Source organism: Euprymna scolopes, unplaced genomic scaffold (genome assembly GCF_053919585.1).
Source record: "Euprymna scolopes isolate OS-2025 unplaced genomic scaffold, ASM5391958v1 sca275, whole genome shotgun sequence".
In the NCBI taxonomy this organism is placed as follows: Eukaryota; Metazoa; Mollusca; class Cephalopoda; order Sepiida; family Sepiolidae; genus Euprymna; species Euprymna scolopes.
Window position 1 is genome coordinate 26,196 of NW_027633297.1, and position 16,305 is coordinate 42,500.

General features: G+C 36.5%; 1 protein-coding gene across 3 annotated transcripts in view; it reads left to right on the forward strand.

The window, feature by feature from the left end:
* LOC145274182 (uncharacterized) overlaps window positions 1-16,305 on the forward strand; it is a 49,356-nt gene that overhangs the window by 23,693 nt on the left and 9,358 nt on the right. For all 3 annotated transcript variants that reach the window (XM_080127345.1, XM_080127344.1, XM_080127346.1), the window contains exons 3-4: window positions 2,328-2,451; window positions 14,726-14,813. In XM_080127345.1, the coding sequence (XP_079983471.1) occupies window positions 2,328-2,451; window positions 14,726-14,813 (212 nt within the window). The remainder of the gene's footprint in view (window positions 1-2,327; window positions 2,452-14,725; window positions 14,814-16,305) is intronic.

Below are 16,305 nucleotides of genomic sequence, written 5' to 3' on the forward strand. Positions count from 1 at the left end.
ACAGTTTCATTTGGGCACACCAGTTTATATTTGCATCTTCGGATAACCTTTACGGAGATGGTCCCAGCGTCCGTCTCGTTCTGAGCTCGGGGAGAGGCCGTCTGACGTAGGCGGTGTCGAGGCAGAAAATTACCCCTTCAATAAAGTGCCCAGTTGTTAACTTAAGAAGAAAAAAAAACCGTCCCAATAATTAGAATTTTTATTTTTTATTTTAAACAGTTCAAATAATTAGAATTTAAAAAAATAAACAGTTCAAATAATTAGAATTTTACAAAACAAAAACTTCAAATAATTAGAATTTTAAAAAATAAACATTTCAAATTTTTGATAATTCAAAAGTTCAAATAATTGGAATTTTACAAAATAAACAGTTCAAATAATTAGAATTAAAAAAAAAAAAAAAAAAAAACAGTCCACATGATTAGAATAGTTCCACGTGGTTAGTTAACCCTGTAAAATTCTGTGATTTGTTTCACAATATTTGTAAAAGCATCTGTCTGTGACATATCGCATATTTTAGGGTTAGGGTAATTTTCTGCCTCAACACTGCCTACGTCAGACGGCCTCTCCCCGAACTCAGAACGAGGCGGACGTCGGGACCATCTCCGTAAAGGATAACCGCATCTTCTTTTGAGGCGGTTTGTACAGAAAATATATTTTGTTTAAATTTCCAGAATACAGAAGCAAAGTTCACCTTCATTATGCCTTAGCAAGATTTTAGCATCAGTTTTCTTCAAAACGATATTGTTTACGTGACTGCCATGAGCCAGCTCTGCAAAGTGATTGTGAGAGTTGAAGTTGGGATCAAAATTGATAAAATCCGATTCCTTTGTAATCACATGTGCTGTTGCGCCACAACCGATAAGAAATTCATTACTGTTTGTTAAAGCGTCAAACATACATGAAAATAAAAATGTATGTTCGCTAACAGTGCTCTGCACATTTTTAATGGAGTCTCCTTTAAAATTTTTGTATCTACATTGGAAACTCTTGTGATTAGGTTGCCCACAATTATAACAAATAATTTTCGTGCTTTTCTTAGGAGAAAAATTGTTTTTGGGAAAAATTGCGGTTTTTATTCAACGTAAAGGTATAATTAAATTTTGGTGTTTTTAAGCGGCCATTTTTAAATTTCATGATATTTGTAAAATATTTTCTGTGATCATTTTTCTCAGTTTCCTCATAACTTCTGAGTGCCACCTTGAATTGACTAAAAGTCATAGGTTTTTCTTTCTGGGTTATCACGGTGGTAAATGGCTTGAAATCACTCGGTAACCCTTTAAGGGTTATGGAGATTAATAGACTGTCACTAATAACTTTGCCAGACATTTTTAATGAATTTGCTCTTATTTCGGCCCTTATAATATAATCTGTAATCGTCTCAGCTTCCATACGTTTTAGAGATGTCAGTTCAGTATATAAGGAAATAATTTTGGGTTTTCCTTTCGATAAATAATGCTCTCTTAATATGTTCAATGCTTTGCAGCCATCGTTCAGGGCTTCCCTCATTACTAGTGATAGACTTTGATCATCTAAACACTGTATTAATTCCACAAAGACAGTTGCGTTCTTTTCAATAAAGTCGGAGTCGTTTCTGTTGCCTCAATTACTTTGTGTAACTTTTGGATTCGTAAATATCCTAAAAATTTCACTTGCCTCTATTCCAATTTTAATTCTGATTCATCACAGTAAAGTCTCTGGCCGGGTCCATAAACTCTTGCGTTGTAAGCGATGTTTAGTTTTAGAAGCGTCTTCGATGGGTAATTATTCTATACAAGTCGTGATGATCATAATGATGATGATCATCATAATGATGATGATGATAGTGGTGGTGTTGGTGATGATGATCATCATCATGGTCATGATGATCATGATGATTATGGTTAGGATGATGGTGGTGGTGGTGATGGTGTTGATGATGATGGTTTTGCTGATAGTGATGATTGCCAGCATCTTCTTTTGAGTTTTCTCAAATCTTCATTGTTTTTTGTTTGTTTTTTTTTAAATATAATTTTTTTTTTTTAACATGGAAGTCACCACTAATCAAGGCCTGGAGGCCACTCGGGGATAAGGGTTATTAAAAGAAAGATTGGCAAGAGGGGGGGAGGCAGAGATTGGAGCTCAGACGAGCACTTCCCATGGACATAACGATAATAATTCATAATTTGCTTCACAAAAAATACAAACAAGATTTTCATTTAATAAAATCGATGTATTTTTTTTATTCTTCATCCTCTTTTCCTTCTTCCTCATCTTTTTTTTCTTTTTTTTTTATATTCCACCTCCCGCCTCCCCGATTTCAATTTTCATTTTTTTGTGTTTTTAAGACTTTAATCTGAACATAAAAGATTTGTACCACGGCACCGTTGTTTCCAAAGATGACATCTGTACTTCCGGACTAGATTTGCGTCTAAGTCGCCAAGGATTTTTTGGCAAAGGAATTTACTTTAGGTAAGCAAAAAAACAAAAAAATATTTCATCTCGGTTTTTGAAAATGTAATTAAAGTTTGATCTATGTATTTCTGTTTTTTCCCATTTTACCATTTTCTAATATTTCTTATTGTCTTCCTTGTGACTACTGCATTTTCTTACTTTGTAGTTCTTAAAAAATCATTATCGTTGCAAATTCAACTAAAATATCTTTTAAATCAGCAAAAGTCATATTTGAGTTTAAATATAATGAGACTGCCTTCAATAGGTGTCTAGACGTTTTTCATATGAGCACTTTTATTGATAGCAAACACATGAAACTTTAGTCTCCTTTGAAGTAATCTCCTCCGGCTGCAATGTACTTGTTGTACCGTTCCAGCAACTTCTGTGTGAGCGTGCCAATGACCCTCATCACAACTTCGTTCATCTCCTCAATAACGACAGCCGCTAAGATTTTCCTTGAACTTAGGGAATAATCGGATTTGTATTACTGTACACATAGATTCGAAAAAGTTGTCAAAAAACAAATATAGAACAAATAAATGTTATCAAAGGCAAGATAAGTTACTTTTCTACCTAACTGGATATATTTTTTGTGTTTTTATTCAGTGTAACATGTTTATTCAGCTCGAAAAACATGCAGTGTTTACCGATGTATTGGAAAATTCAAAATGGCAGCCGACTCTCTCTCGGAGAGGGTACGTTTGGGAAAAGGTATTATAAATAATAAACTAGACAAAATACTGTTAGAAAACAACCGAATACATGTCAACTTATGTCACGGTAACATATATTGAGCGAATTTCTAACAGTATTTTGTCTAGTTTATTATTTATAATACCTTTTCCCAAACGTACCCTCTCCGAGAGAGAGTGGGCTGCCATTTTGAATTTTCCAATACATCGGTAAACACTGCATGTTTTTCGAGCTGAATAAACATGTTACACTGAATAAAAACACAAAAAATATATCCAGTTTGGTTGAAAAGTAACTTATCTTGCCTTTGATAACATTTATTTGTTCTTTATTTGTTTTTTGACAACTTTTTCGAATCTATGTGTACAGTAATACAAACCCGAATAATCAAAAGTCACAGGAAGCAAGATGCTGGATTCATTCCACATCATCATCATCTCATCATCTATCACAGACTCCCTGCCTTCCTTGAATCTCTTATGCCACTCAAAAACTGATGCTGGATTCATGCAAGATGGTCCAAACATTTCTGTGATATTTTTTCCAATTTAAAACAAAATTTTATGGCATATCATTCTTCTAGAGTGTTTTCATGTCCAGATTGCATTTTTGAAATTCACCAGCTGTGACAATCAGGCTTTAGTAGCGTGTATTCTAATTCCTGCTGTAGCTGTTCATTTGAACGTGAAATCATAAAAATTGGTAAGCCATCTCATGCGACGTATAGCAATAACATACTGAATTTTCAAGGGTCTACGACAATTTTAAATGCCTGTACAAAAAAAAGTCTGAAAACTTGAAGGCACCTTGTAATTTAAGAAAGCGTATAAACCAAGCTTCTATTGTTACATCATCAACCCTCTAATCCCCATCTGCCACCAATTGAAATGAATGGCTCTCATCTTGAGGAGGCTTTATGTTTTCATGGCTGACCTTTACTCCTGACTTAAAATGGAACACGTACATCAAATCCATTGCCAAGGTCGCTGGAAAAATCGTGGGATCCTTCTATCAATCCAGTAGATATTTCACTGTTGATGCAATTCTCTACTTTACTGTTGCCACATCAACAACAGCCTCTAAGGTTTTCCTGGAACTTAGGGAATAACCAAAAGTCACAGGAAGCAAGGTCCGGACTAAAGGAAGGATGAGGAAATATCTTGATGCCCATTTTGGTTAAATAGTCTGTAACAACGATGGAGTTGTGGGCTGGTACATTCGCACAAATCTTCCGCATCTTCAGTTCCTCGCAAATAATTTATGCACAGTTCCCACACTGACATCAAACTGTACACTTATTATCTCTATAGCCACGACGGTCCTTATCCATGAAAGTCTTTATTTGGCCAATCAACTCTGGTAGTCTGACTTCCTTACTCGTCCCACACCTCTCATCATCCCTCACAAACTCCCTGCCTTCCTTGAATCTCTTATGCCACTCAAAAACTAATTCTTGATTCATGCAAGATGGTCCAAAAGCAGTCTGAAGCATCCCATACGTTTCTGTGGCTTTTTTTCCAAGTTTAAAACAGAATTTTATTGCATATCGTTTTTCTAACGTGTCCTCACGTCTAGATTGAATTTTTGAAATTCATCAGCTGTGATGATCAGATTTTAGAAGAGTGTATTCCAATTTCTGCCGTAGACGTTTCTTTGAACCGAAAATCATAAAAATTGGTCAGTCATCTCATTAGATGTATAGCAATAATGTACCAAATTTTTAAGAATCTACGACAATTTTAAATGCCTGTACAAAAAAAGTCTGGAAACTTATTGAAGGAACCTCGTAATCTGGTAATTCCATCTCGGGTTTTGAAACTGTAATTAAAGTTGTATCTATGTATTTCTACTGGCCGATTACACTCTATATCGATTCAATCATTTTCTAATATTTCTTACTGTCTTTTATTTTTTTTTATTTTCACAAAGGAATCATCACTTATCAAGGCCCAGAGGCCACTTGAGGATAAGGGTTAAAGAGTGTACAATGGTTAAAAGAACAATCTCATAGTAATTTTTAGAAGTGTAAATTTGGTAAATTGAATTACTTAAGAACAGCTCATCAAGAATTTGTTAGCATTGGTCTTGAAGACAGCCATATTGTAGTCAGCTGGAAAGCAGGTAAACAGAAGAGAGTTCCACAGGTGTGCAGTTCTAAGAAAGAAACTTTGTTCATGGAATCTACGTTTAGGTTTAGCCACAGATAAAGAGTGGGAGAAATTATTGATTGTGTTTTCAGCCAAACGAGTGTTTCTCGTGAATGTTTGGTGGGGGGGGGGGACCATAAAGTGGAGCTCAGACAAGCGCTTGCCATGAAAATAACGATAAAACAAAGACAGGCTCGCAACGTCTCTTCTGTAAGAAAGAGGTTGCAGGGAAGAGAAAAGGGTATCCCCACTAGGCTTCAAAGTCTATTCTGAACTCTGTCAATGCAGGATAAGACTTCCTAGCAGCTCCTACCCACATGTGACAGCAATACAGCATCCTTGGACGTACCTGGCTCTTATATAAGTAGAGAATTGCATCAGCAGTGAGATATTTACTGGATCAATAGAAGGATCCCATCATTTTTCCAGTAGTCTATATATCTATAAAAGAGAGAATGTGAGTGTGAGAACACTTCTTAACCTATATACTCAACAAATTTTTTTATCTTGTTACAACTCGGCGCTCTCCACGGGGAAGTGTAGAGATATGATCGCAACAATAATAAAAAAAAAAAAAAAAAAATTTTCTTCCGGGATTAAAACGTAAATAAATCAATACGGGAAGGGAGTATCCAAATTCTTCAGAGGCAACGGTAAAACATAAGACAGAAAAACACAACTGAAATAACAAACAAAATGCCGATGGGAATTATGGATGTAAGTTTATTTATAACAACACAAAAATAAATAAAAATGCAATTATTTTGATAATTTAAAGAAGTAATGCATGAAAGAAAATAAATTGTCTTGATCGAGAGAGAATGTTCAAGAAAAATGCTAGATCTCAATACAACATTTTCGTACTGGTTATTATCGTCTGCTCAGTCCAAACAAAGAGAGAATAAGGGGGGGAGAGAGAGATTTTGCTTCACTTAGCGACTTTACTTCGTTCTTCTTCTTCTTATCCGATTTCCTTTGTTCTTCTTCTTATCTGATTTCCTTAAAAAAACTGGCTCCAAATATATCAAATAGACTCCTTTTCCAATGTTTATTAAGCACACCTACTCGACTTTTATCCACCGCAGTATTACTGCTAATCTTATATCTGTTCCCAGTGTCGCCGTTGTCAGCTGCTTCCCTCAGCAGCGAGGAGCAGACTGTCTCTTGTGTCCTTCATAAGCACGCAGGTTAAAACGCCCCCCCTTTCTCTATATATATTTTCATCTCCCCCTCTTTATGCAGCCTGCCAGCGTTCAATAACTGGTTTCTTTTTTTTCTTTCTTTCTTTCTCCTCTACTGTTAGCGCTCGTTAGCTATTCTTTCTTTTCTTTGACCACTCTCTATATATCTCGTCATATCCTCTCTCGTGATTGTTTTCTTGATTTTTTTTTGTTTGGTTTCTTTTTGACTGAACACAGACGACAATACAATTGATGAAAATAAAACAAAAACAAACTCCTATTCTTTCTCTATTTCGAACAACATATAAAAGAATAATTAATTACATTTTTTTTACTAAAAATGTAACAAACTACAGACTTGAAATTTTGTATGTAGGGTAATCAGACATCTAGAAAACTTTTTAATCCGTTATTGTCTGGAAAACAGCTGCTAAGGCGTCAAAATTGAAAAGTGGTGCATGGGAGGCATCTGGATTTTTATCTGTCTTCAACTGTTTCATGACTGCGCATGCACGGTCTTGAAATATGACAGCTTCCTTATGTGAAGTATGAGTTGGTTTAAATACAGTTTTTAAAAGTCATGTCTAATGGTTATCGTACTTGACTCGCTATCTCTAGGTACAGCTTGTAGTATAAAAGTGAGAATGTGTATGAGGACAACTCTCAACCTATATACTCAACAAATATTTCATCTAAAGACTTGAAATTTGGTATATAGGGTATTCAGACATGTGGAAAAGTTTTTGATCGGTTTTCATCTGGAAAAATAGGCTGCTAATGAATCCAAATTGAAAAATTGGCACTTGGTGGGGGGTCATCAGATTTTTATCTGTTTGCTAACTGTTTCATTACTACGCATGAATTGTTCCCATGACAGATTATTTATGTTAAGATAAGTAGGTTTGAAAACACCTTTTAAAGATCATGACAAGCTGACGTAATGGTTATCGTACTTGACTCACTTGACCCTGTCGGTGGGGCATTAGAATACGCCGACTGCCCCCCTGCAGAGGGTAAAAGTCCCTCAATGGGGGTATGACCTTAAACTATATCCAATGGTGAGGCCCCAGCTTGTGGGCTTTGGGGAGTGTGGAGCCACCCTTTAATTACCATTGCTCCCAGGTCCACTCAGATCCGGAGTGATAGTACCTGTTAGGGTCCCAACTATGGGTTAAATAGAAACCGACTTGAAAACAACAAATATATTCTATTAAAAAATTTTTTCTTCAAAATCTTTGGATTCGGCATTAAATAACCCGAAAAGGGTTGATATGCCGTAAAACAAAAACAACCAACCAATCAAAATAACATTTCTGCAGTAAAATGTGCACTAGTTCAAACCACATTGCTTGATGAGGTGGCAAGTTATTAGATTAATGAAAACATGATTGGTGTTTGCAGTTCCATCCACATAAATTAATGATTGCTCAAAAACTGCACGTGTGCGACTTGGAAAATAACATGTCAAAATGTGGGCGATATATGTATTATTCCTTTAGGGCAACGCCGATTCAAAATTATTCTAACTTTGTTGGGCTTTGTTTTGTAGTTTCAGAATTTTAGCTGAACATAAAAACAAAAACCAACCAAACTTGACTCACTGTCTTTCAGTTTTGATTTCGTTCTCAGTTCAAGCATTTTTTTTTTTACTTACTAGAAGTAAACTATTTAGAAAAACCATAACACTCGCATGCACATGTCTCAATAACCACTACTAAATGCACAGCACAGGTGATTTAAGAAATTTTTTGGCGGCGACGAGAGTCTTGAAGATGATTAGCATAGTGACAGACAATACAGCAATATATAAACTGGCCGGAAAATTCTGATGATATCATTAGTACCATTTCCTTATCCTGGTTAGAATTCAGATATTTGTTTATTCCAACAAAATGGACAATGCGAGTAAATAACTTGTCGGTGTCCGGAATAAAAATGTCTTTTCAATAATTTCATATTTCATATTTGTGCATATATTTCATATTTCATGTATTTCATATTTCATGTATTTCATATTTCATATTTGTACATGTATTTCATATTTTATATTTGTGCATGTGTTTCATATTTCAATAATTTCATATTTCATGTATTTCATATTTCATATTTGTGCATATATTTCATGTATTTCATATTTCATATTTGTGCATGTATTTCATATTTCATGCATTTCATATTTCATATTTGTGCATATATTTCAATAATTTCATATTTCATATTTGTGCATATATTTCATATTTCATGTATTTCATATTTCATATTTGTGCATATATTTCATATTTCATATGTATGCATGTATGAGTTTGATATTTTTATTGAATAATTTCAAACACAATTCTGAGATTTTAATTTAAGAATGATCGATCAATTAAAAGCCTTAGTCAAAGCCAATCCACACTCAACTTTTCGAGAACTTGCTTCTGAATTATACGTAACGTATACGTTAATTTCGAACCACTTGAGAGAGATTGGAAAGACAAAAACTTGATAAATGGGCGCTTCACGAATTGATCAAGAACCAAAATAAATGCCGTTATGAAGCGTTATGTAGCAACTACGCCGGAACCAAACTTAACAAGGAACATTTTTTAGAAGTCACCGTTTCCGGTTCTCAAAAAAATCACATGACAGGAAATAAGGGACTTCTCCCTTTCTCTTTAGAAGGCTAGAGTTCGACGTGGTAGGACAGGTTTTCCCTTCGCGGCACTAAGCAAAGCCTTCACCATGTGTGTATAAAATATGTAACTCTCCAGGACTAAGACGCCCAGAAAAAGGACCCTAAAAAATGGCAACGCTTACAGCTAAAGTAAGGAAAGCCCCGCGGCATTTTCTTGTTGCAATTCGTAACGAACAAACTCTTATTTTAAAATACACGTGTTTTCAACACATGCTCTTACCATGAACTCTAAACCCATGTGGATTTTAACTATTCTATGAGCTCCTCTTTTTAATAACCTTTACTCCTTAAACCAGCTATAAAAAAACAATTTCCTCAGTCAGAAGGATTTCTACCCTAAGAACTCACTAGATATAAACTTCTACTCCATGTAACTCTCCGATAAATAAATCTACATCATTATTTTTTCACGCCAATCTGACGGTATTTTTTATTTATTTTTCCAAGAAATATTTGTAAGTGACTTGTTGCCACTTTATCTCCATCACCGGTAACAGGTCGCTTCTCTTCTTTTACGTAACATGACCAACCCATTTCTCGAATGGGTTATGACTTGCGATGTGGGTTCTTTACGATAACTGACGATGCTCAGCTCACTGGTTAGATACCGACGGAGCTCCGCAACACTTCCCAAAACCAGAGTTGCACTAGCAGTGTCAGAAATTTCGTGAAAATAGTGAATAATTCCACCCCATCTTTCCAAGCTTATAACTCCTCGAAAAATGTAATTCAAGCCCTAATTTTTTTTTCAATTAAAGGAGTAAGGACCAAGGTTTTATTTAAAAAAAAAAACAAAACAAAACAATGTGTTTTTTTTTTTTTAAAAAGGTTTTAAACTTCGGACTTTACAGGTAAATTTCTAAAAAACTGTTTTTTTTTTTTGTTTTAAATTTGAATATATTATTTATTGACCTTTTCTCTTCAATTTGTGATATATAAACCTATTAAACATAAATTATTTACTTTTTAATAGACATTTCAAAATGAGAGGCGTAAATTATTCGACCCCCTATCTTTCTAAGCTTATAACTCCTCGAAAAATGTAATTCAAGCCCTAATTTTTTTTTCAATTAAAGGAGCAAGGACCAAGGTTTCATTAAAAAAAAAAAAAAAGACAAAAAGAAAAAATGTGTTCTTATAAAATAAGGTTTTAAACTTCGGACTTTACAGGTAAATTTCTAAAAAACTGATTTTTTTTTTTGTTTTAAATTTGAATATATTATTTATTGACCTTTTCTCTTCAATTTGTGATATATAAACCTATTAAACATAAATTAATTATTTACTTTTTAATAGACATTTCAAAATGGGGGGGGCGTGAAAATGGGGGGGCGTGAAAATGGGGGGGCGTGAATTTAAAAAAAACGTTTGTCTAAAATATTATATTCGGTTTATTGGAAAGAACATAAAATTTCACATTGACCCTGAAAATATCGTAAAAATAGAATCAATAGAAAAATTTTGATAGATTTTTAAAATTTAAAAATTTAAAAATATTGAGTTTAAAAATTAAAAAATATTGAGTTCGGAAAATTCATTACTGTTTTAAAAAAAAAATAAAAATATTTTTATTACTTTTAAAACAACTGTAATAGTTTATTTTGGAAGTATAATCCATAAAGAAAATAAATAACCCACTTTTAACAGAGAAATTACGAGATTTTTATATTGTATTCGCAGTTTCGTGTTAGGGGTGTCAAAAATTCCTACAAAAATTCTGATACTGCTAGAGTTGCACTAAAAGAAAATCCTGCTGACTGTTTGGTAGATAAATGCTTTTGCAGTTTTAACAAAAGGGCTACAATAATATCAGAGTGTCTCCATTTACGCTGAACGTCTACAGAATACCAACATCAATATATTACATATGAAGGAGTCCTCTGTGGAATTTCCACGGGTCTCGCTAGTTTATATATTAATCTATTAATATGATAACGTGTTATTTTGAATGTCGCGATTGCATCTTTTTTCTTCAGTGACTGTTGTTAAATGGTTATGATCTTCAATTTCTTGTAATTAATAATTATATCAAGAATTCTTCATAAGTTTTGGTTTCGATTTCAATTATAGCTGACGGCACTCAAGTCATCTATTTTTTTATAAATAATTTTTTTCTTGATAAGTTTTGGTTTCGGTTTCGATTCATGCTGATGCACCCAAGTCATATGGATATATTTTTTGTATTTTTTGACATTACAACTTTATAATCTATACAACTTTATAATCTATACAACTTTATAATACATACAACTTTATAATATATACAACTTTATAATATATACAACTTTATAATATATACAAATCAATAGGAAATTGACTCTATAATAATGAATATGAAATCTGAAAGAATTAAAATATTATATTTAAGCATAGTTTACGACCGGGCTACGCTGGGCGTCTTTGCTAGCTTAGATAAATACTTTTGCAGTTTTGGCCTTTTGGGCAAGATCAAAGTGTAGTATCTGTTCCGGCAGATACTGCAAGCTATGACTAGCTATGACTAGCAAAGACCAGATGTGGGGGCAACCCCACATGCCTGACCTTTAACCAGCTCCCATTTCCCACCTCTCGGGAGCTGGTCCCCTTTTTTCCCTTCCCCTCCCCTTCACTCCTCACATTAAAAATTGGCCTTGTGCCTAATTTGCTCGGTGGGGGAGCAAATAAATACCATCTGTTCCGGCAGATACTGCACTTAAGATAATTTGTACCAGTCAATGGAGGGGAAACCCTCTATACTGGGACAATTATTATTTTTGGTAACCAGAGTGACCCCTTTTAGGGGAGCTGGTTTTTACCTCACATTAAAAACGGCCTTGTGCCTAATTTGCTCAGTGGGGGAGCAAATAAATACCATCTGTTCCGGCAGATACTGCAAGCAATGACTAGTTATGACTAGCTATGACTAGCAAAGATCAGATGTAGGGGCAACCCCACATGCCTGACCTTTAACCAGCTCCCATTTCCCACCTCTCGGGAGCTGGTCCCCTTTTCCCCTTCCCCCTCCCTTCACTCCTCACATTAAAAATCGGCCTTGTGCCTAATTTGCTCAGTGGGGGAGCAAATAAATACCATCTCTTCCGGCAGATACTGCAGCTATGACTAGCTATGACTAGCAAAGACCAGATGTGGGGGCAACCCCACATGCCTGACCTTTAACCAGCTCCCATTTCCCACCTCTCGGGAGCTGGTCCCCTTTTTTCCCTTCCCCCTCCCTTCACTCCTCACATTAAAAATTGGCCTTGTGCCTAATTTGCTCGGTGGGGGAGCAAATAAATACCATCTGTTCCGGCAGATACTGCAAGCTATGACTAGCTATGACTAGCAAAGACCAGATGTAGGGGCAACCCCACATGCCTGACCTTTAACCAGCTCCCATTTCCCACCTCTCGGGAGCTGGTCCCCTTTTCCCCTTCCCCCTCCCTTCACTCCTCACATTAAAAATTGGCCTTGTGCCTAATTTGCTCGGTGGGGGAGCAAATAAATACCATCTGTTCCGGCAGATACTGCAAGCAAAGACCATATGTGGGGGCAACCCCACATATAAGACCTTGGTCAATGTAGGGGTAACCCTTCATACCAATTGTCACTATCCAGCTCCCCTACTCCCCGGGGAGTTGTTCCCCATTTCCCCTTCAGTCCTCACATTAAAAATCGGCCTTGTGCCTAATTTGCTCAGTGAGGGAGCAAATAAATACCATCTGTTCCGGCAGATACTGCAAGCAAAGACCAGATGTGGGGGCAACCCCACATACCTGACCTTTAACCAGCTCCCATTTCCCACCTCTCGTGAGCTGGTCCCCTTTTTCCCTTCCCCCTCCCTTCACTCCTCACATTAAAAATTGGCCTTGTGCCTAATTTGCTCGGTGGGGGAGCAAATAAATACCATCTGTTCCGGCAGATACTGCAAGCTATGACTAGCAAAGACCAGATGTGGGGGCAACCCCACATGCCTGACCATTAACCAGCTCCCATTTCCCACCTCTCGGGAGCTGGTCCCCTTTTTCCCTTCCCCCCCCCCCCTTCACTCCTCACATTAAAAATCGGCTTGTGCCTAGTTTGCTCGGTGGGGGAGCAAATAAATACCATCTGTTCCGGCAGATACTGCAAGCAAAGACCATATGTGGGGTTTCCCCCACATAATAAGACCTTGGTCAATGTAGGGGCAACCCTTCATACCAATTGTCACTATACAGCTCCCCTACTCCCCGGGGAGTTGGTCCCTATTTCCCCTTCACTCCTCACATTACAAATCGGCCTTGTGCCTAATTTGCTCAGTGGGGGAGCAAATAAATACCTCAAAGTGTAGTATCTGTTTCGGCAGATACTGCAAGCAAAGACCATATGTGGGGGCAGCCCCACATATAAGACCTTGATCAATGTAGGGGCAACCCTTCATACCAATTGTCATTATCCGGCTCCCCTACTCCTCGGGGAGTTGGTCCCCCATTTCCCCTTCACTCCTCACTTTAAAATCGGCCTTGTGCCTAATTTGCTCAGTGGGGGAGCAAATAAATATCTCAGTGTAGTATCTGTTCTTCAGATGCTGCATTTCCATTTCTTGTTCTCTTTCGGTGGAGGAGCAGTCCTTCACGACTGAGACAATTTTTTATTTTTGTACCTTTTCTCCACGTTAAAAAACGACCCTGGTGTCTAGGCATTGTACCTATTTGCTATGCCTCCCCACGGGACAGAGTTAGACACCAGGGTCGTTTTTTAACGTGGAGAAAAGGTACAAAGATAAAAATTGTCTCAGTCCTGAAGGATTTCTCCTCCACCGAAAGAGAACAATAAAATGAAGTGCAGCATCTGAAGAACAGATACTACACTTTGATCTTGTTTATATATTTTATTGAGAAAGAAAAAATTGAACATAAAAAACGTACAAAAAATTCAATTCAACAAAATTAGGCACAAGGCCCTACAAGAAATTGGGAGGGGGAGGGTACAGGGTCTTTTTTACTATGTAACAGATGAGACTTTGAAGTCTTACTCTTGACTGGCAACATTTACCAAAATACCTCAATCACTCTGTGGATCCTAATCTAACTACACTTTGATCTTGACCAAAAAGGCATTGTAAATAGGTACAATAATATCAGGGCGTCTCCATTTATGCTGAACATCCACAGAATGCCAGCATCAATATATTACATATGAAAGAGTCTCCTGTGGAATGTCCATAGGTTCCACTCCGATGCCTCCGTTCAGTCTCAAAAGACAAAGGACACCCCCTGTAGGGGCAGCTGCGCGTGTAACTGTGTCGTAAGAGTCGCGCAATCTCCAACCACATCTCTCCTGAATCGGCACTGCTTGAGTCCAGTGGCAAGGAAAGTCCGGGACGACTGGAAACACTGCCAAGATAATCGGAGAGCACCTAGAAGTCTCAAATGGTCACCCATCTGGTACCAGGTTCCACTAGTAGCGTTATTATTTCAGAACGTTTCAGTGACGTCAAACACAATGAAAGAAAGCGTCTGTTTCCTTTTTTTTAACTACGGCTACTGCAAGAAAAGCATGATGCAGTAAAAACATCACGTTTTCACTTAATTTCTTACTGGTATTAACCCGTTGACCCCATTTTGTCACACTTACAGCGATGACATAAAGAAATGTGAGAAATATTTGTCAAAGGAAAAGAGAGGTTCAATTTACGTGTGTTCCGTCATTCTTGGGGATATGAAGGTAAGTATTTATCTCTATTCTATATGAAACTAATTATATATTTCGATTCTTTTAAATTTTTTTCTTCACTATAATTTTTCATTCGTTATATTTTTTCATTCATTGAATAATTATTTTTTGATTATAAATAAATAAATATATATCTATATATATATAAAAGCGAAAATGTTTGTGTGTGTGTGTGTGTTTTCGGATATGTCCGCGAAAGGATTTTTTCCGCTTGCTTTGCACTCGGGTTGCTTCTTCTTCAAACTTTTTATATCACATCTAAATGATAATATGTATGAGTTACGAACTGGCGTCGCGTGTGTATTTAATTTGCCCAACTTTCAAAACTTAAATATTCAACAGTTGTCAATTCGACTTTTTCGTATAAAGAAAGAAGCAAACAGATATGCGGTGAATAAATACTGTCCCACACTCAAAGTTGACATCATTAAATCGTCAAAAACGGGCACCTGCCATCTTTCTGTTAAACATCGCACCTGAACATTTTTGTTTCACACTTTATTATTTTCCAACTCACCCTCTTTCTCTCTCTCTCTCTCACTCCCTTTCTCTTCTCTCTCTCTCACCCTCTTCTCTCTCTCTCTACCTCTTTCTCTACTCTCTCTCTATCACCATATTTCTCTCTCTCTCTCTCTCTCTACACCTCTTTCTCTTCTCTCTCTCTCTCTCTCACCCTCATTCTCTTCTCTCTCTCTCTCACCCTCTTTCCCTTCTATCTATATTAGCACTTATCAAGGCCAATAGGCAACTCGAGGATGAGAGTTCAAACGGGCACAGTAGTCAAATTTGGGAAAGAGGATGGAACAACTTTCTCTTCTGCCTCTCTCTCACCCTCTTTATCTTCTCTCTCTCTCTCACCCTGTTTCTCTTCTCTCTATATTAGCACTTATCAAGGCCAATAGGCAACTCGAGGATGACAGTTCAAAAGTGCACAGTAGTCAAATTTGGGAAAGAGGATGGAACAACTTTAACGGGAGGATGAGTTATTCAACGACACCAACCTATTTTGTTATATATACATATACATTTTGTAGAAACTATATATATTACCACTTATCAAGGCCCATAGGCCACTCGAGGATGAGAGTTTAAAAGTGCACAGTAGTCAAATTCGGGAAGGAGGATGGAACCGCTATAACAGGAGATTGCGTTATTCAGCGACTCCAACCTATTTTTTTATATATATATATATATATATATATATATATATATATATATATATATATATATATATATATATATACTTTGTACAAACTATATATTACCACTTATCAAGGCCCATTGGCTACTCGAGGATAAGAGTTGAAAAAACAAACACCTGCCCAACCATTTCTCTTTTCATTCACCCAAAAACACACACACCTCCAAACACACAGGCAACGCCGGGTACCCCCCCCCACCTCCGCTAGTATATATATATAAAAGCGAAAATGTGTGTGTGTATGCATGTACACTTTTTATGTATGTCCGCAAAAGGCTTTTT